The sequence below is a fragment of the Protomyctophum parallelum genome (genome assembly GCF_964188405.1).
Source record: "Protomyctophum parallelum genome assembly, chromosome: 19".
NCBI classification, from domain to species: domain Eukaryota; kingdom Metazoa; phylum Chordata; class Actinopteri; order Myctophiformes; family Myctophidae; genus Protomyctophum; species Protomyctophum parallelum.
The window spans coordinates 30,183,126-30,204,946 of NC_139717.1; the positions used below are offsets into that span (position 1 = coordinate 30,183,126).

Genomic DNA, 21,821 nt, shown 5'->3' on the forward strand with positions numbered 1-21,821 from the left:
TTTATTTGAGCTCCAGTATGCAATAGCAGCAGTATAGTAGTTGCAGCGGTATTAGTAGTAGTAGTAGTAGGTAATATACTGAAAACACAAAACACAAAAGAAACACTATAAACATCGGGCATAACAACAACTGTGTAACAATAATAAATGAGTAAACTATAATAGTAATTATGTAAACAAGTATAATCATGGACATTAAACTCCGTACTCACACACTGGACCGTCCACCCTGTAAACTTAATCCGACTGATCACAGCCAGCTCGCGCATGCGCATTGATGCCCCCTCGACTATTATACCCTTCGAATGTTACTCAAATAAACACAGGTCAAATAAGAACCACAGCCGACACACGCTCGCGTTCTTAGACAAACAAATACTATTAAACATAAAGATAGTACACAAAATGATCCCATTATATTAATGCTAAAATAAGAACGTACACACTGTTCAAAATTAAGTACGAGACCTCATCTCAACCACAGGAGGTCATCGTCCACCCATAATTAACCAAACAGCAACCGATCCGATATTATATCGGTATCGGCCTCCGATCCAGCTTAATTAATGTATCGGAGATCGGATTTGATGCCACCGATACACGCTCCGATACAGGAGGGGGACACGTGTTTAATGTTTACAGTCCGTCCTGCACAGACAGTGCAGTGAGCGAATCCAACCTCCAGTATGTACGGACTGAAAACAGAGACTATAGAAAAAAGCCCCACTAAGGTGCAATATGCAAGAGAATGGAATCACTTACAGACTTAACAGTATTAAAAGTATAGTTTACCCGTCGTCGCACGGATCAGTCAAGTGCTTGCGCAGTTCAGTTGTGTGGTGGAGCCCATCATCTAGCTGCGTTCTGACATTGTTGTGATGAGATTGCTCTTGTAATCCATTCTTCTGCTATATATTTACTGCACACACGTGCTGTTTAGCGCTATGTGATTCAATCTTTGTAACTTTATTATTGCCATTGAAAAAAATGCTGCTGTGATGACGATTATGAAGAATAAGCGCATGTCGTCGTCGCGGTAAAATCCGTCTTTATATAATTGGCTCAGTTATCAAACCATGACATTGTTGTCAGAAGCTCAAACACTGATTCAGATTGTAAGTGTAGTGCAATTCTTAAGACAAAGACAGAGTTTGCAAACTAAAGTAGCAACACAACACCAGCTAGCACCATAACAAACGTCCTGAGGTATTTTTTTTCTCCCCGAGTTCTGTCGGTAAGGCTCAAGGCTTTTGTCACATGATAGCACAGCTGATTCCCGGCATCGCATTAGGGGTAAAAAGGTACCACGTGTATATAGCAATAATAATTACTATTATTATTATTATTATTATTAATAAACTATAGAATGAATTAACAGGTTACATGCGGGCATCAGTTTAGGGGTAAAAATGTACCTACAGCAAATATCGGATTGGCAAATATCGGATATCGGGAAATTTCAAAATTAATATATCGGATCGGAATTGAAAAATCAGTATCATTGCATCTCTAGTTTCAGGCAGAACCTTTTAGAGTATCCTACTGACTCACATGCCAGTGAGGAGCACCCACCGTCCTACTCGTCCCTCCAACACTCCCTGCTGAGGTACCGCTCCAGCCTGGAGTATGTGCAATGACCAATATGACCCTCTCCGCCAGGCTTCCCTCCCCCGAACACAGGCCAATTGTGTTCGTATTGACGCCCGACAAAGCCGGATGCACCATGGTGGATTTGAATCCACAAGCTCTGTGGAGGTTGGCAGGGACTTTACCACTGTGTGTGTGAACATCATGAAGTGTCTCTTTTTCAACCACAGTACTAATCCAGCTACTTAAAAATTTCAGTCTGTGACTCTGTGCCCAATCTCACACTGGCTGTAACTACATCCTTTGGCTAGCATGCACTCCAACACGTTTAAGCCTTTGGGACTTAATTATGCTGTAATTATCCTCAAGTAGCTATGAAACACAACTCAACACCCGTGGAAGGCTGGGTCATCAGCGGAGCTAAAGCTTGTTGCTTCTTTCCACACCGTTTGGAGTCATAACAGAAAAGCATGAGCATCACTGGAGGCTCTGCCTGCCCTCATATCTGACTAACTACCCCACCAAAGTGAGACAACAACGATCTGGTACCACCCACCTATAGAACAACAAACATGGGTAAATTAAATTATCTTTCTACTGCGCTGCCACCAAAGATGTCATATGTCCATGTGTGGTCTAGCCCTATGGAATGTATGGAATGCATATGCTAATAAAAACAACTTAAAAGGACCAATTCACCACTTTTCAACCTATCTTCATATAATAGGTCCTCACTAATAATCATGATAAAATGGCACGATTTGTGTCTCATAGGAGGGCTGTGGGCAGTTCAGAAACCTCCTCCAGTGACATCATTAGGCAAAGAAAAATTAAACAAGATTTTTTTACAAAAATGTTTAGATTTTCATTATCGTGAGAACGATGACTTCCATTTTCGCATAGTAACTTTTCAGGACTAGAAAGCTTGTATTCCCCATCGATGATGTCACTGGAGGACGGTTTTTTAACTGCCCACAGCCCTCCTATGAGACACAGACCGAGTAGAAAATAATTGCGCCATTTTTTAGTGAGGACCTATTATATGAATATAGGTTGAAAAGTGGTGAAGTGGTCCTTTAATACTTCCTACGGTTAATGAACATCAAAGCAATATTTTAAATATTTGTATTAGCATATGCATTCCATACATTCCATAGGGCATCATCAACAGGAGCAGTCCCTATCGAGTGAAAGAAATAAAATACCGTAATTCCTCCAATACTTTCATCCTTTCAATCTAAAGCCTAAACTAAAGTCTAAACTATTAATTTCCGGGGGTGGCGTTGAATTAAGAATATAAGAACCAACCTCCTTTTATTAGCCGGAGGTTTTTTTTTAAGTGGGCGTATCTGTTACGGTACCTTCGCTGCCCTGGCTGCCTGTCACAGTGTCCAGATGCAGTCGGTGCCAGTCTAACCGCTGATCCAACACAGGGGTTAAAGGGTTGACACTATGGCAAGTAAATAAAATGTTGGGGCATGTGGAGTTTGCTTTGGAGTTGCCCAAAATGCAAGTGCACATTTGAGTGAGGAGTCTGCTATAAACACAACACGAGATATATAGCTAGATAGCTATAAACACAACACAAGATCACAACACTGGTATTTGTATTGGGTATCGGTATCAGCTAACACAGAAATTGTGGTATCGGGACAACTTATTAATTTAGCCAGTGATCCTTTTAAAATATGGGGATCACTTGCTTCCTTCCTGAAAATCCATCTTTCAGGAGGCCAAAGGGGGAGATAAACTCACTTATCCTTTTCCCTTTTTCTAATCTATACATCGTTTTATATTTTGTTAGTTGATATTATTGTGTTATTTTAGATAATAATATAGGACCACAATGGAAACAAGTCCCCAGGACTTTTGTGTGTTATCCTTTTAGATCAAATGCCTGACTGTACCCTCAACCTTGTGCTGTTTACATTTCTGTCTAGTGTCTAATAATTAAGTATTCAATCAATCAGGTTATGGAAAAAGGAAAATTCAATTCACAAGCTGAGCTTGGCAATTATACATTTTGAGCTGTTTGTTATACATCTTATTTATAGGAAACCTACTCAACATATTTTCAAACCTCACATTCATACATACGCTCAAGTATGCGCACATAATGCATGCATACAAGTATGCTCATAGGTAGGCATTTTCAACATGGAGGACAATTATTTTAGCGTTCAAAATCTTTCAAAAACAATGGATGATTGTTAGATGAATTTTACAGTTAACACATCAGCCAGTGCACTGCTAACATTAGTAACGAGCTAGCACCACCAGTAGAGCCAGCGACAGATCTGCGACAGGTAGTGATGACACCCCGATCAAGTTGGTACTTAAAGACACGACGTTGGGCGATAACGCTACGTGAGCGCAACTAAAGTTTTGGGCACTCTGAAACATCACTACATCACTCACAGAGACTGACAGTTTATAGAACATTCCGTGTCAGCTGCCTTGTCAGCCCTTAGCCCCCCTCCCCCGTCTAACTACTTGCAGAACACCTCTGTGATTGCAGACAAATGCTGTGTGTGTGTGTGGGTGTGTGTGGTGGGGGGGGGGAGCCAATTTGTTTATTCTGCACCTCACATACTTTAACATGTTTCCAGCCGAAAACCACTGTACCACCAACATTGTAGAGAGAAATGCTGGTGATGCTGTGTGTGTGTGTGTGTGTGTGTGTGTGTGTGTGTGTGTGTGTGTGTGTGTGTGTGTGTGTGTGTGTGTGTGTGTGTGTGTGTGTGTGTGTGTGTGCGAGCGCTCGCGCGTGAGAGAGAGAGTTAACATACATACAGGGTGTGTCGTTGTGTACCTACACCAGAGGATGGTTTTATAATGTATTGGATACATAAAAGATACTGTAAGAGCCATTTCTTCTCTATTCAATTTATTTCTATGTTTTTTGATGACATCATTCCAAGGGCTTGGTCAAGGCCAAGGTTGGCCAGGTTATTTAATGAGACCTGATTGAATGCTCTGTTGTTGTTCTGATGTGAAGGCAATAGGGCTGCAACTAACGATTAATTTCATAATCGATTCATCGGCCGATTATTTAAACGATGAATCGATTAATCGGATTATGGCACCTTTTTGCAATTACTTAAAAAAATTAGCTTCAAATTATTTTAGGCATGTTGTAACTAACAATAAAGACAATAAAAATGAATACTCATTCAAAATTAATATTTTACCCCCTTTTTTTATCCAATTTGATTTCATTGCCATTCCTACTTGTAATGATACTGTAATCTGTAATGTTGACCGTGTATAGCTGACTGTCTCTTTCCATTTCTATCTCTGGGACCCCAATTTTATGGTAAAATCAATTGTGAGTCCATTTGGTTCCATTTTTGCACTCTCTGTTACAGACCCTTTAGGGTCCACTTGGTTTACTTCCTAACTATCTATAATGTAGCTTGAACTCCCACTATGAGAACCACTGTCCTACACAGTCTGTGTGGACACGCACGCACGCACACAGTCACACACACACACACACACACACACACACACACACACACACACAGTGCATACAAGTAGCATGCTAGCTGATAGGGGAAACCGTTCTTATAGCAGCCATATTGGCATGTTCTCTAGGGTCTAGGCTCTAGTATCACATATTGCTAAAGTTAAACAGCACTGAATAAATCATTGTTAAGCAAAAACGTTCACTTCACGGAGATTTTTGCCCTGTGCCCACTTCAAGTGATTACACAGGTGGAACAAATGAGGAGCTAACGATCGTTAGCAAGCTACACTGCTATAGTGCTCGTCGTAGACAGCCTGCAAGCTCACAGATTCAGACATTGCATTTTTTGTCATAAGACAAACAAATATGGACAGTGGCCGTGCTCACAAATGCCATGTTTGGGGCATTTTGCAAGCAGATCATCGCAGCCACAGAGCTGACGCTCTCCCTCTGTGTGTGTGTGTGTGTGTGTGTGTGTGGGGGAGACTGAAGTTGGGAGAGAGCGGGGTAGATGCGGACCGGGCGCTCTGATCACGTTCAAGACAATATTGTGGGTGCGTTTGGAAATGCACACCGGGAGCGCACTCGCCTATTAGTTTGCATTGCACAGTGCGCTCAGTGCGCTATTTCCGAACGCGCCCTGTGTTGTGTTTATACCGACCCGTTGCATATTGTTCGTTCAGCCTAGTGCCGTTACGGAACGGTAAAAAGAAAGCAGCTTTACGTTACATTTTAATGTTGGAAAACACCCGCGATAATAATCGATAAGATAATTCGTTGGCAACGAATTTAATTATCGATTTTTATCGATTTAATCGATTCGTTGTTGCAGCCTTAGAAGGCAAACAGTTTTTTGACTGTGAGACACAGGCTGGTGATTGATATGGTTTTGACACTCTTTTGTTTTATTTAATACAAGTTACAGTGAATAAATAAATAACATTTTTGAACTTTAAGTCAACGTTTGGACATCAGTCTTTTTATCACACGTCTGAACTATAGATCCTCGGCATCGGGCAACCAGTAGCCCAAAGTAATAGGACTTTGACGCTACATTTTAGTCAAAAAACTGCCTCCGTTCCACGCCACGCCAATTGGGAGGCAAGTGGAACCAACGGGGGTCGTTTGGAAGGAGAACGGAACTTGACATTTGTTTATTTATTTTTTATTATGGATCAAAAGGAGGCGCCAGCTGGCGCTGGTGACAATGTGGTTGAACCTGAGTCTGTGGTTGAACTTGAGTCTGGTGGGGAAGGGGCTTTGGGAAAACGTGTGGTCAAATTGACACCCAAAGCGTTGGATGAAAAAATCGACAGTTTGCAGAAAGAGAGAAAGGTTAAACTGAGCAAACTGTTAAAACTGGAGGAGCTGGTTTTTGCCTTGATGAATGATGAGACACGTGCAAATGAAGCAGAATGTGCATTTCACAATTTCAAGGGTTTATATGATGAAACAAAAAAGGTTCACAATACTTTGTTGGGTCTTGTGCCGGCTAATGAAGCCAAAAAACATGAAACATGGTACAATGCAAAAATGCTCACTTTTGATGGGTTTATTGATGAACTGAAAAGGTGGAGTTATGTTCAAAGTTGTTCTGAGGATGATGATGTGATTTTTGAAATTAAGGGTTCTGTTGCCTCCCATGACAATAATGAGGATGTCGAGCCTCATGACAGCATTTCTAATGTTCTATCCCATATGTCAATTGCTCATTCAAACCATAATAAAAGCACTGCTTCAAAGACAAGCAAAAGGTCCTAAAAGCAGAGGCGGACAAGGCCGCACTCATAGCTCGTGCTGCTGCATTAAAAGAGAGAGATTCCACATTTTGAAGGTGACCCATTACAGTTTCACTCATTCATAAAGGCATTTCAGCATTGTGTGGAGGCAAAAATGAATGATTTTGGTGATTGTATTACCTTGAGCAGTTTACTAGGGGACAGCCAAGGGACCTGGACGCAGTTGCCTCCATATGCCTCCTGAGAGGGGTTATGCTGCTGCTAAAGATCTGCTCAAGGAACACTTTGGGCATCCATTGAGAATAACTGCAGCCTACATGGACAAAATCATGGCTTGGCCGAATGTAAAGTCAGAGGATGTGAAAGGTCTCAAGGCATTTGCACTTTACTTGCGGGAATGTTCAAATGCCATGGAGGAGCTGCAGTATTTGGAAGAGCTAAACACACCAGCAAACATGAAAGCTCTTATTCTGAAACTCCCATACAAGCTCAGAGACCAGTGGAGAGAGAAGGCATGTGACATCCTTGACAGACATGACCGAAGAGCTTGTCTTTTTGAGTGGTGCAACCACTCCTACATCCAGCAACGTCCGTGTACCTAGGTAGGTACCTGTATGTATGTTTGTATAAGTGAGCACGGGTATGTTACTTATTTATACCAGTAGGGGGCACCAGAGTACAGAGAAGAAATTGGAACGATACAGAGAAGAAATTGGAACGATACAGAGAAGAAATTGGAACGATACAGAGAACAGTTATTCACGTTTTAAGATTTTCCATCTCGTCGGCTAAACAAGGGGGGAACATTTTCGATGATGTCCCACTGTTGCCTGTGGAGCCTGTGGAGCGATGCGATCGGTTTTGATATCAATAATCTCCGTCCATTTGATCAATCTCCGTCTTGAGCACTGGGCGTTACTAATTGTTAGGGCGGAGAACTCCGTCCTGTGCGCTCAGGGTAAACTGTTGTCATGTTGCACAATGCACACATGCCTAAAATGGCTGTTATTTGCACGGCCCTCGTTGGAAACAATGTATTTCAAACTCCAGCATGTCACACTCCAGGCTGCACTCGAGCGCTGTTTTCTTCCCCCTCAATGTCGCAAATCTGTTAAACTTCAGCCTCTGCACAACGGTACTAGCTGTTTGACTAGTTAGTCAAAACTAAAAGCGAGTGACAGCGAGACGAGATTAACACAACATGTCGACCGTAGCAATGAATGGAGACCTACTTGGAATTATTAAATCCATTATTGGCCTGGAGAAAGTTTACAGCCACCTATCTGTGTTTTGTTTACCCCGTGGCAGGGACCGAGAGGGTTTTCTTGTCCGCGAAAAGTCAACAACAGAACACATTGACATGCATGTTGATCTTCCTTAATTTAAAAAAAAGCGTAAATAGCCCAAGCGGCCAGTGGCTTTATACAGTAGGTAGGTTGCTCACATCTGGACTGGACACGACAGCGTTGTATGTTTTGGACTCCGCATACTATAGCTGGTAGACACGCAGATGCATCTATGAGATGCATGCGTGCAGATCACGATGCGTTAATTGTTTATTGATGATTAAGTATCAGCAGCATTGTATTGGTATTTGAGGATGTTCAGTTTAAGTTTGAGAACTTATTTTTTTATTGAATACTTTATAACAATTTCTAAGAAAAACGTTTAATACAAATACAATGCTTAAAGAATTGAGCCCAAGAAGGAAAGAAAACACTGGCTTGTTTCCATTTGTGGGAGCATTGAAAAATAAAGACAAATGTGTGACATTTTATTTTGTCACTCTGTTGTCCAAATTATGGTCTTTACACACTAATCCAACATGCATCATAGCTATGGTCACAGCTATGGAAAAAATTAAAATGACTCAAGTGGCCGAAAGTTCCGAAACGCCTACGTTGTCTGCTCTTCAGAGGTAAATAAAATCATGTGAAAAGGACATATATTGAGTGCTGGCTTACTACAGCTGTCACATTTCCTTCCCTGGCTTCCAAGTTGAAGAATAAAGTTCTGTAAATTCAATCAATCAAATTCAATCAATTCCAAAATATTGTAGATAGTCTGCATCGTTTCCATTACTTTTCCAGGTGATGGATTTTTTTATACAGTACATATCTATTCAGCTGCTGCATGAGCCCTATTCAGGGTCTTCCAGCATCCCTGGGAATTGTCATTGTCATGATGCCTGACGGCGAGGTTTTGTGCACGCATCCGCCTGGGTGACAGCAGACTGCTGGGTGAGTGCTGGCGCTTTCGCATGGGGGGTCAGATCAACATATGGAATTAATTCTAATCTGTACTGGCCATATATGGAGCGTGTCTTGAGTGTACAGGGTTTGATGAGGTCGGATCAACATGGAATGTCAGAACAGGTCAGCTCCATATATGGAGATCTAAGGGTGGCAGCGGGGGCAGTATTTTGAGTGTACAGGGTTTGATGAGTGCCCAAGTAGGGCCGGGCCAAGATTTTCGGACCTGTTGAGAACTCGAGAACTAGTTTTCGCCAGCTGCCAGGCGCAGCTGCACTAATAACTTTGTGCACGTCTAGAGTTTGAATGGACAGGTATCAGTCAAAAGGGAGACATCGAAGAGGATGGCGATGGATGAATGGGAAGGATCACGATATGGAATGTCATAACAGGTTCTGACATATATCCATACATGGAGATCTAAGGGTTTGAGGTCAGAAGTAGAGTTGCTGGCCAATATTGATGACATCAGGGATCTTCATATATGGGCTTAATTACGACAGCAGGTCGCATTTAATGTAATATGACATCAGGGATCTCCATCCCTGATATTGCGTGATGTCATGAGACCTGGGCACCATATATTGGGGCTTTCCCCATGTATGGGGATTTTAAGTGACTGAGACTGACTGACTGACGGACAAAAACGTACGATTTCATAGTAAATGCCGGCCGCAGTGGCTCAGGAGTTACTTCTACTGCTTTGGAAGTGGAAGGTTCCCGGTTTTGATGGGCTGGGCTCCCCTGACCCCTGTGTTACTGTTGAAGCGTCCTTGAGCAAGAAACTGAACCTCTAACTGCTCTTGATGAGCAGGTTGGATGGAGCCTTTCATGGTTGCCTTCACCATTGGTGAGTGAATGTGTGTGAACGGGCGCATGCACATAGTAAAGTGCTTTGGCTAAAAGCACTATACAAATGCACCATTTACATTTTATAAGCTTCAGCTCTGAACACTGCAATGATGGGACGAGCGGGGCTTGGGAAGCAAAGGTACAAGAACACATCCCAAGCAGCGCAAGCATATGTCCAGTCAACCTGTGGCGCTCCGCGCCTGTAACACTCTCCTACGCGCATGCACGCACGCACATGCACGCACGTCACGCAGACAAATGGACACTCCTACGTCACGTGCCCGGGCGCTACGAGAATGAATGAATGGAACGGGAGTGCGCTTGAGGAAGTGAGCTGTTGACACTCGTCCGCCCGCTGATCGTGTCCGTTTGTAGCCTACCTCTGGCTTGTGAGAGACAAACCGTGCATAGTTTGTAGCCCGCAGTGGGACTAGTCAACACAACACCATCCAAGAAGTGAGTGTAGTGATTTCCCCGACAGAGCTTGGCTGCTCCTCCGACGCCCGGTTCTCGCTGGCGTCGCTGACCACACTCTGTGGATCACCCCGGATCGTAAGATGAGGAAACGCTAACCGCGTCATCAACTGTCAGTAAGGGATTTAATACACAGCGCTCTGACCGGGACTCGGACTGACTTTGTTTTGTTCTTTTATTTGTTTGGGGGAACACTCAATGAATAAACTGTCGGATATTGGTGCTGCGTGCCTGAACATTGTTTGTGCGTCATATTGATTCACCCGTGACGTGACGTGGGAACTGAACATTGAACATTGAACATTTATTATTTGATTTGGGGTTTGGGTTCACTGTTGAATATACAATACACTGCTCACTTAAATGAAGTCCTCTGTGTGTGCGTGTTTCCTTTATGATTCTGTATGGTATTATTGTGTGTCTACTGTTTGTTCCAGGGGTTGATATATTTATTTGTCTATCCCTTGTACGGTGGTTGGGGCTGTTATTATTTTACCTCTTTTGTCAGACTGGGTCTCTGACTGGCACCCCAACGCGAGCTCGCCCCAACAAACCGCTACAAACCTCAGACTCTGTACAAAGGTAAGTTTAATTTGCATTCTTCATCTGAATAACATTAGTCTCTAATAACACAGATCTGATCTAATCATAGTTATAGTGTGGAAGGTTTTCTGTCTGACAAAAACTTTCTGGCTTGAGCTCTCAGACAATGAAAACAAACACTCTGAGACAAGCAAACGCATACAAAGTTACCATAACTGTTAGCTAGCTGCTACTGTTTTCACACTTATTTTCCTTACTGACTCCTGCCCCTGAAACAATTAGTTTTTTCTCTTGGCCTACTTATGGTCATAAGTACTGCACTCCTCGTTTTCATCTGTGGCTTCTTCTCTCATCTTCCCATGACCTGCTACCTTTCTCTCTCTCTCCATTCCACTTCCCTCCTTTCTGCCCATGTGTCCTGTCCCCACCGATAACCGATTCTCATAGTCTGCTGCATGAGCCCTTTTCCTCCCGCTTTTCTTTTAGTTTTTTCCAAGAAAGATGAGAATGTAGGTCATCCTTCTGACAGCAACTGAGCCACAGCTGAGCTGAGGTAGAGCAAGCCGAGCACCCCTGCTCTTGCAGTCCTCTCCCCGCACGGGCTCTCAGTTTCCCTGTCCTCTGCTGACTTACGGTGGCGGAAGAGAGACCATTGTGTGTGTGTGTGTGTGTGTGTGTGTGTGTGTGTGTGTGTGTGTGTGTGTGTGTGTGTGTGTGTGTGTGTGTGTGTGTGTGTGTGTGTGTGTGTGTGTGTGTGTGAAAGAGAGAAAGGTGCCTCATACGGAGTCAGAGCGGGAGAGTGAAGGGGACAAAACTACAGCACGAGGCAGTGTTGTATTGCTTGAGCTAGTATGCATGGTGGTAGGGTGGGGGGCCTGGGGGCAAAAGCGGACCCGCTCAACTTTGCAGAAAAGTGGGGCTCCCGCATGTCCTGTTGCATAACATTGAAAACAACTCCATATGCTCCATCAAAACAAACACCACACACTGGTTTTACTTCATGTTATCTAACCTACCCCACCCCCCCAGTCTTCAGAATTATTGATCTGTGCACACAAGGTACTGAAGAAGCCCTACTATTGCGAGTTGGTGAAGAATCAGAAACACAAAATCAGCATTTTACCATGGACAAATGGCAAAGCCTATTAGGCTTAAAATCCATAATTTCTCTTCAAGCCATTGAGGTAAACAAAGTTGGGATGTGGGGTGACAATTAGAAGCAGCTGGTAAAAAAACCTCATGGGCTGGCTGCAGGTGGGGGTGAAAACAAACAGCGTGCATACCTAACGCAAGCTCCGGTGGAAGAATGTTCTACGTGACAGAGGCAGGAAAGGCTGCAGCAGTGCTGAGTGCTAAAATGGCTGTTCATTACACACACACACACACACACACACACACACACACACACACACACACACACACACACACACACACACACACACACACACACACACACACACACACACACACACACACACACACACACACACACACACACACACACACACACACACACAGAGAGAGAGAGAGGAGCTTAGCTGGGAGGAGGAGGGGGCTTCCCCCTTTCCCCCTGGGTTCTAAAGTGCAACCATTTTGGCTACATGCACAATTTCTTTTTTTCTTTTACTGGGAAACTTGGGGATTGCAATATTGGACAGGATTCCAATACTATCAGTTGTAATGATGTTTGTGTGACATGAAGTTCAAAGTTACATCACTAGTATTTATCAGTGTCCATGCTCAATGGTATGGTTTACTGTTGCACAATAGAAGACTTTATAGTAAACTACTCATGTTGGCTTACTACAGCTGAGAAGAGAAGAGTACTGCCGAAGCTGACAACTGCCCATGTGCCCATAATACTCCAGGTTAGAGGAAAAAATCCTTATACAGTAGGTGCAAGGTTCGATGATGCAAAATAGAATGAAGAAAATGCCAGCACTCAATATATGTACTTTTCACATGATTTTATTTACCTCAGACGAGCAGACAACAGCCTAATCGGCCTTCCACAACGTTGAGGAAGGCCAACTAGGCCGAATGTTCCGAAACGCCTACGTTGTCTGCTCTTCAGAGGTAAATAAAATCATGTGAAAAGGACATATATTGAGTGCTGGCTTACTACAGCTGTCACTTGTGATTTCCTTCCCTGGCTTACAAATTGAAGAATAAAGTTCTGTAAATTCAATCAATCAAATTCAATCAATTCCAAAATATTGTAGATAGTCTGCATCGTTTCCATTACTTTTCCAGGTGCTGGATTTTTTAATACATCATACAGTACATATCTATTCAGCTGCTGCGTGAGCCCTATTCAGGGTCTTCCAGCATCTCTGGGAATTGTCATTATCATGAGGTGACATGATGTGTTTCTACCTACGGGTTTCAAACGCTTTGCACAAAGAAATCGAACAGTTGGAGCAGCAGGGTAAGCACCTTAGATTTTGCATTTGTATGTTCAGAGCTATTCTGAGGCACAGGTTTAGATTGAAAATGTCAGAATATACGAGTCTAAATCTCAGGCAAGAATCAATGACCTCAATGACCTCCACCTACAGTATGTCCTTACATTACAAAGGGGGCGTCGATTCTCTCCAAGAGGGGAGGGGGATACTGCGAGCGGGTACTTTATTTTAATGGCAACGGTAGATATTTTGATGCCGTGTGGTGTGGTATGGTGTGGTGTGGTGCTAAAGCTGCAGTCAAAATCCAGACTTGCGTTTAAGTAGGTCTAAAATCCTTGACAGTTGACACATAACTTACATATCAGAGGAAACCGTTTGACCACAAACTAGTAGAAATGAATACATCTGGGTGCTTATTTTCCTTAGATATCCAGTAACTACTTTATGCTCAAATATGAGCAGATTTGGCTGCTGGTTAGGGGATTAAGAGAGACGGTGTCTTTTCTAGAAACAATCCCCTGCTCTGATAGAATAATAAGATAAGACACTAAGTTGAATATTCAGAACATGTATTGCACTTATGTTTCTTTAAAAAAAATCATATTATGTCAACATTTATTAACACAGGAGATAATGGATTTTGGGGGAGGGGTAAATGCCTAAAGACTTGATATGCATTATGCGCCAAGATTCCATAGCTGATGTAATCCTTCTGAGCAGGAAGTAAACATGGCGTGGTGGAAGAGTCCCAAACTTTGACCTGAATAACCAAGGCTTGCATTGCAGTCAAGTCTGTAGTGTGTGGGCCCTTATCTCAGCTGCATCTAAACCTAAAGAGGCCCAGCTCCAATGTCACCGCACATACATAACACATAACTCCAAAACCACTGAAATGCCCGGTATCATACAGTACAGCAGCATAACTACTTAACATTAAGTTGTCAAATTAATATCGCCAGTGACATCACCGTTGGCATGCTGGAATGTTGTTGCTGTGAATGGCTTGCTGTTGCTGTCATAGAATGACAATCACAGAATGTGTTGCAGCCGATTCAAATGACAGTTTTACACTGCAGGCATCTCTAGGCAACGCCCACACACACACACAAACAATCAATCAAAATCAATCACAAGATGGATTTAAACCTCTGAGTGGCCCATCACCACATCTGGCCTGCTGCTAACAACTGAACAACAAAGAACTCGGCAACCTTTCCCAAACCAGTTGGCGTTTGATACAATTACAATACAAAGAAAATAACAACATTAAGCCAAGCACGTGGTGTCTGACAAAGCTTGATGTCCTCTCTCAAGTTGAATTGCAGTTCATTCAGATTTTTGTCAGGATGACATATTGTGTTACGTTAACTCAGGTGGCGTAGTGTGTACATCAACATACCTGCTTTCCTCAGCCGCTCAACTTGCAAATATCGATTCTCTCCACAAGATCTCGATGTCCGTTATCGAAGTGGACGATTAGTTCCCACGTACGCGGTGCCCAGATTTAGGCGTAAACAAGGCAGGCAGGTAGCTCCCGTGGCTAACTTCGCTAACCAGCCTACTGCTCGCTTTATTATTTGTTTATCCACTATGAGACAACATTGATATTTTAGTACGGCGTTGTTGTGGCCGTGTTCTTATGACAACTTGAGTATTGTGCAAGAAAACATTGTGTGTAGGCTGGCTAGCGAGCTAGCGTCAGCTTATGTTGACAAACAAGCCTGCGTGAGTTTAAAAAAATCACACACGACCTGATGCTAGCTAGCGCTTGGCAGCTAACGAGGTTAGCCAGCTAGCGAGTTTCGCTAATTCAACAAGCCTTATTTCCAAAAAAATGCCCTTTAAACGTCTCCGACAACGCTCCGGTCGGCAGTAGCAAAAAAACAAAGTAAATCCGAGTATCGGTTCGAGGTGGCCTCTCTTTGTCACTGACGGCGTAGTAGCATTTCAGTCTGTTAATTGTCGCTTTGGTCTCTCCTCTCCGCCATTTCCAACCTCTTTCTCACTACACAAACAAACAGGGTTGCCTGTGCACGCCCCCGTCCCGTGCCCATGCCCGAGTGCGCGGGTAGCTAGCTACGTTGCGCGCTCACGGCGACGATAGGAGATTTGGAGCCGAGCCATTAACTGCATTTATTTAACACTATTTTTCTCGCCAGAATTCTTGACCTGGTGGTATCATTGTCAGTGTCAGTCACTGTGCATTTGGACCAAGGACTTCACAGTCAGTCCTAATCCCCACCTCTCAATCAAGCCTGACCTGACCCCTCAACACTGGTGGTGGTGGTGCACCACAAGGCTGCATGCTGAGCCTAGTCCTTCCAATTCTCTTTACTCCATCCACTCAATCCCCAAACCAAACACAATCAACTTGAAGATTGAGATGACACAAGTGGTGGGAACAAACGGTGTTCAGAAAATCTATCATTGAAGTTGAACATCCCCAGGTGGAGAGGGTTTCCCAGCATCGTGTGGTCACAGAGGACCTCACATGGACTATCTACTCCACTGCTCTGGAGCCTCAAAATGAGTAGTAGTTCACCAAATAATCGACAAACACACCCCATGAAGCCTTGAATTCATAGAGATGTTTTTGTTTTTGTCTCATCCGGCATTCCTAAAGCCAATAATGTGATGACCCGGGCCTCGGTCAATAGGAGACTCATAGACTATTCCTGAGGATGAGCCTCTCGGCTACCACCAATAAAGAAAACACCCACGATGGCAGTAACATTCTAGTGTGCAGATTTTATCGTTATTTGAATTTCATATGTTGATAGAAAATAAGTATTCTTTTTGTACTGACAGAATTAGATTGAGGTACCATAGCTATGTCCTGTTACTGCTCAATAGAAAGTGTGTTAACATACTGTATTACAGCATGGTCCTGTTATTACTGCTCTATAGAGATACTGACATGGCTGTCCTCAGTGTCCTGTCAATCTCCCTCACTGGAAGAGACCCACCATGGCTGGCTCCACAGAACCGGTAGTATTCTGAAGGATGCAAATCACATCATGATGGAATGTGCAATAACTTTGTAAATATCTGCATATTATCTACAATAATGTTTTTTATAAGGTGCAATAGCAATTTGTATAATTATTTCTGTATAATAATAACATGCAAGTTATGGTAACAACTGATGAGGTAGTTAAGAAATTGAGTGCCCTCCAACCCCACAAGGCACAAGAAAATCATGACAATATTCCCCTTCTCTCAGAGACTCGGCCATCTCTATAGCTCCAATCATCACCCACATAGTAAACCTCTCCATCAAACAGGGTCAGGTCCCCCAAGATTTCAAACTGTCCAAAGTAACCCCCCTGCACAAGAAAGGGAGTAAATTAGACCCCGGCAACTACCGCCCTATTTCTATTCCAAGCTCCATCTCGAAAGTGATGGAAAAAATGAACACAGAGACTAAATGTTTTTATAATCGTCATACTTTGACAGGCTGGAATGGCTTAGGGTCGACGACAGAGTACAGCATCTTGCAATGGGTCTGGTCCACAAGATTCGATACACCACCAAGATACCCATGTACCTGTCTAAATACTTCCTTAATGTTAACGAAGTCCACACCCACAACACCAGAGGGAGCAACAAACCATGTGCAACCCAGATTCAGCACAAACAAGGGACTAAATTATTTTCGCTCCTATGCCACCAAAATGTGGAACGCCCTACCAACAGTCATTAAGACATGTGAATCCCTTGACTTCTTCAAAACCGCTCTCAAAGGGCACCTACAGACGGCTGCAATTCGAAACTGGCCCGCGTAATATATGTTTTCCCCCTTTTTTACCTCCTTTATGATGAATTCCTGTTCTGTTCTTTTTGGCTATATAGAAGTGTCTATTTGTACGTCTCTAAATGTGTTGATGATTTTAACAAGGTGGACCATCTTGTAAACAAGTGTAATGCTTTATTGGGTCTTCCACTCACAGTTAACAGTCTTTGTATTGAGTTGTGCTTGAAATGTACTGTAATTCTGCAATCTGTTAATAAATATTTCAATCAATCAATCAAAAAAACGTGTGCTGTCCACCCCCTAGCACTTCATTGTCCCTGTAACTAACCTTTCTTGACACCTTCTGCCTGGCTTGTTTAAGTTGTTTTTCTTGACCACAATGTTGGATAGAGCCAGGATAGGTACAAAAAGACTTCATTGCAATTTGAACTGCAGTACAACTGTCTTGTTAACCAGATAATTTGTGTTGCTGGTCCTATAAATGTGCACACACTATGTACTGTACAGCCTCAAAAATCAGTGATTTAAACAAACTAGTTCTAGTAGTGTCTGGTATTCTTTCAAATAGCTCCAGAACAGCACATTCCTAATTGCCAATGCCTACTCTTGCATTGAGATTTGAGACAGTACATTTGGCTTTCTGCTTCGAATACTTTGTCTTGCTAATATCATGTTGCTAATATCATTCAATCTGAGTTAAGCACACTAACCAGTGTTGTAATGCAAATTGCTTGCTTGCTTTTACGTGTATACAGTATGTATCAGAATACTGCACGGTAGTGTATAAGTACTAGTATATTATAATAGTTCTTAGGATGTGAAAATAACAAGTTTCTTTATGAACATCAATGAGTATAATTAAACAGCAGAGAAGGGGATGATTAACGCCTCCACAGTAAATCTGGTTACTGATACATCAAGTCCCCTATTATAATGGAGGAAAACATTGTGCTGAATAAAAGCATATACATATGGAGCAATTATCCAATTATGCCATTTAAAGCTGCATTGTATGATACACAACACAGGCCCTACTAATTATGATAACAAGCCATTGTTTCAAAACAAACCAGCTCTTCTCTCCTGCAGCACCTTCCCTGCACATCTGTTCTGTCAAATAACATCACACTCACCCATCAGATTAATGCAATTCTGAAGATTTATTTGAGTACACCACTGCATGATAAAATGAAGAAAGCAATGTTCTTTTTTTAGTCAGATGTTTGTTCATAATTGGTGTAGGTTGATTTGTTTTTATTTCCCATTGTAATATGGAACACTAATTTAATTGGGTTTTATAGTTTTCATTCAAATACAGCTTAGAAATGATATGCAACTGGTGGTGTTCACTCAATGTGCATTAGCAGAGCCAGAGATTTGATTGAATATGCCATGAGAGTTGAATGTACCACTGAACATGCATTGAAACTCTTGGTCTGTTTTTTATGATTTGATTTAGGCTTTTCTGCCTTTATTGATAGTGAAAATGAAAATGGACAGGAAAGAGGGGGAGAGAAGGGGAGAGACATGCAGCAAAGGTCATCATGAACGGGACTCGAACACACCAACAGGCCAAAGCCTATATGTGCCATGCTCCTGGACCACTTGGCCAGCGCCCCCTTTGCCTGTATTTTAATGCTACCTAATCAGCAATGAATATTTGGATAGAAATGTCTTCCCTTAAATTGGGGTTGAATTCCCTTGCTGAGTCATACTGTACCAAAGACTATACACACACACACACACAGGTAAATGGTACTCAAATCCTCCCTGCCTGGCACTCAGCATCAATAGTGGATTGAGTCCCTGCGACATAGTTTCTAAGAAGTGTACCACTGATACATCAAGCTTCACACAACTGAAACAGGAGATGAAACAGACCAGTGGTGTGTTCTACTATATACAAAGTATGCTGTGCAGTACCTTTTGAAAAAAGCATATACCGTCTGCTAACCATTTCATCCATTGACAACGTGCGATTGTATATACTATAGCCTATATGCGCATGTCGTGCAGGGATCCAAAAATAATAACTAGAACACACCACTGCTCCTGACCTATTGGGCCACATGGCTACTTACTTACCTTGATGTGTATCTAAAAAGTAATAGGGCAATAACCACACAGCTGTATATAATTACTTTATTCATTTGTGCATAGTGCCAGACACGAGGTGGAAATAAAAAAAACGTCTGGGTTTCCGAGGCTAGACACGAGGCAAGCCATGGAACCATATTATTTAGTCCACCTCTAGTGACTGACTGATGCGGACAGTGTGGTCCATTATGTCTGGGGTCCACTATATATGCCTCCATTAGTCAATTATTTTAATAATGAAGACTTAAAAGAAGACAGGCCATGCAAATGCTGTTATCCAATTTTCACATTCAAATTAGGGCCCAATCCAACATCATCCCTTCCCTGTGGCGAGACCCTGCAGTCCTCTGACTCCTCTCCATTGATTTGATGCTGCAGGCATACAGCATTTATGCCAGTATAAAGTGAGCATAGTTGGCCCGTCTCTTTGCAGGGCAGATGAGCTGCTGTCATTTGAAGAGTTTGAACTTGCGTAGCAGCGGGTGTACCGTCTCTTTGAGATAAGGCTTCAGGGCCAGACAGGTGGGGATGTTCTCTGGTTGTTCAATCCAAAGCTTATGAGCAATACCCTTTTCTGCTAGTGTCTCTGATAAGGTGGAAAGCGATGCCTGGTCCGGTGCCTGAGGAGCAAAACAAACAAGGTTAGGCGAGGCTGTAGGCTGTCCATACAACTCACATTATTGGTTTGATTAAACATTAACAATATTGCTTGAATTACTTTACACCATATTGTGTAGTCCTGCTTTCATCCATTAATAACAGTTTTGCTTTGGGGTCTTAAATAAAGCAATTTAATCTCGTATTCATTATTGCCACAACCTGTAGCTGGCACAACCTGAGCATGGTTGGTGTTTGAGGTCATAACTCATGACGTCAATTCATCTGTGGATGATAATCGATTAAACAGCAGGTGTAATAAAGGGTGCATCCATAGGCCTAATGTAATCAGACAGATTTTGGCAGAACAGAATGGAATACCATCACACATTAGGACAGTCAGTGGCTCCAAAAGTGGGCTCAAGGGGGTTCCAAATGGAGTGTGTACAAATGGAGGTCCTAGCCTAATAGATGCATTTATCGATTCTGACATTTTCAATCTACGAGAGTCTAGGGGCAGTCATGTTTCAGGGCTAGTTTGGTAGTAATACTACCAAATGTACTACCGTAGGCTAGTATAGTAGATTAAAATACTTTAATTGAAAACTACGGCGCACATAAACCAGGACAGGTAGGGCAGCAGGGTACGCCCCATAGATTTGTACATGTTCAGAGTAGTACGGAGGCAGGGGATTTAAGGAGTCCTTATAGCCTATTAGACGATCGTAGATTGAAAATACATAGATCTACGAGATTTTAGGCTATGCGGACGGTCCCGGAGTCCGGACCCTAATGGAAACGAGCTCTGAGCAATATTTTGATACTTTTTGTATAAGTCTGTGCCACCGTGACTCTTTTTGCAAACTATTAATAAAGCATTCAATCAATTAAACAGAATTAATATGCCCTCAAGTTCAACTGCAGGTGTCCTATCCAACTACAACAGGGACTGCAACACTGCATAGAATCAGATTAACAACAACAACAACAACGATGATGATGATGATTGTTGTATTATCCTAAGTACTGGACCCTCGTCTGGGCCGGACCAAGGAATGATTCAACCGGGTCATCACACGCCACCAGCGTGACCAGCCTACACACACAAGACCGGTCTGTCAGAACCAGACGAGGGTCCAGTACTTAGAATATTACAACGATGATGACGTAACATATATATATTTCCGTAAAATATGTTCGGGATTGATTGATTGATTGAAATCTTTATTAACAGTTTGTAGAATTTACAGTACATTTTAAGCACAAACTCAATACAAAGACTGTCAACTGTGAGTGGACGACCCAATTAAGCATTACACTTGTTTACAACAGGGTCCACATTGTTCAATTCATCAAAACATTTAAAGACATACAAACATTTAGAGACATACAAATAGACATTTCTCTGTAGGTAAAGAACAGAACAGGAATTCATCATATGGGAAGCAAAAAAGGGAAAAGATAGGGCCTACTATATACAGTGAGGGAAAATGGGGTGGGGGGGGTGGGGATTGCAGCTTTAAATGATAAAAATGAACTTGTTTACCCCAAGAACCACTTTGTGCATGTTGTCCAGGTCTGCCAGGTACTCCTGCGTGTCATTGTCACCGTAATTCAGGTGAATGGCTGCAGTAGCAGCGTGGCATGCTTGCGTTATGACTGCGCCCAGGGGCCAGCCTAAAGCGTGGACTAAATCTGACCGCACTACGACGTACTGAACAAGCCGCATAGGAGCTCCAGATCCCTGTGTTGCCATTTCTGTCAGCCGGTGGACGTGGGAACTTTTGGGCAAGAAATATCTGGAAGAACAAGGTTTAGATCCCATGGCCCGGATGCGCGGTCGCGTAGTGATTTGCCAGTTGAGTTAGTTGTAGTTACTTAGGCAACCGCTTTCTTTACAACCGTTAGTGGCTTAACTTTACACACGTTTTATGTTTATAATTGATAAACTCTCAAATCTCCCAAAGAAAATAGCCAAACCACCAATCTCTGTAGTCCAGTGTCCACAACAATGTAGTCCCCGACTCCCTTTCAAAGAATTGATATTAATCA

The 21,821-nt window shown here is 42.6% G+C and overlaps 2 protein-coding genes across 2 annotated transcripts in view; both read right to left on the bottom strand.

Annotated features, from left to right (window-relative positions):
• ncoa1 (nuclear receptor coactivator 1) overlaps nt 1-15,307 on the bottom strand; it is a 99,783-nt gene extending 84,476 nt beyond the window's left edge. Inside the window, exon 1 of the mRNA XM_083790807.1 lies at nt 14,721-15,307. The gene's annotated coding sequence lies outside the window, so the exon portion shown is untranslated. The remainder of the gene's footprint in view (nt 1-14,720) is intronic.
• A 4,314-nt stretch (nt 15,308-19,621) lies between these two features.
• On the bottom strand, nt 19,622-21,525 carry ptrhd1 (peptidyl-tRNA hydrolase domain containing 1; the record flags this gene model as incomplete). Its single annotated transcript, XM_083790555.1, has 2 exons — nt 19,622-19,792; nt 21,316-21,525. The coding sequence occupies 2 exons, from the start codon at nt 21,523-21,525 to the stop codon at nt 19,622-19,624; spliced, it is 381 nt and encodes a 126-aa protein (XP_083646681.1).
• Between the last annotated feature and the right edge of the window lie 296 nt (nt 21,526-21,821).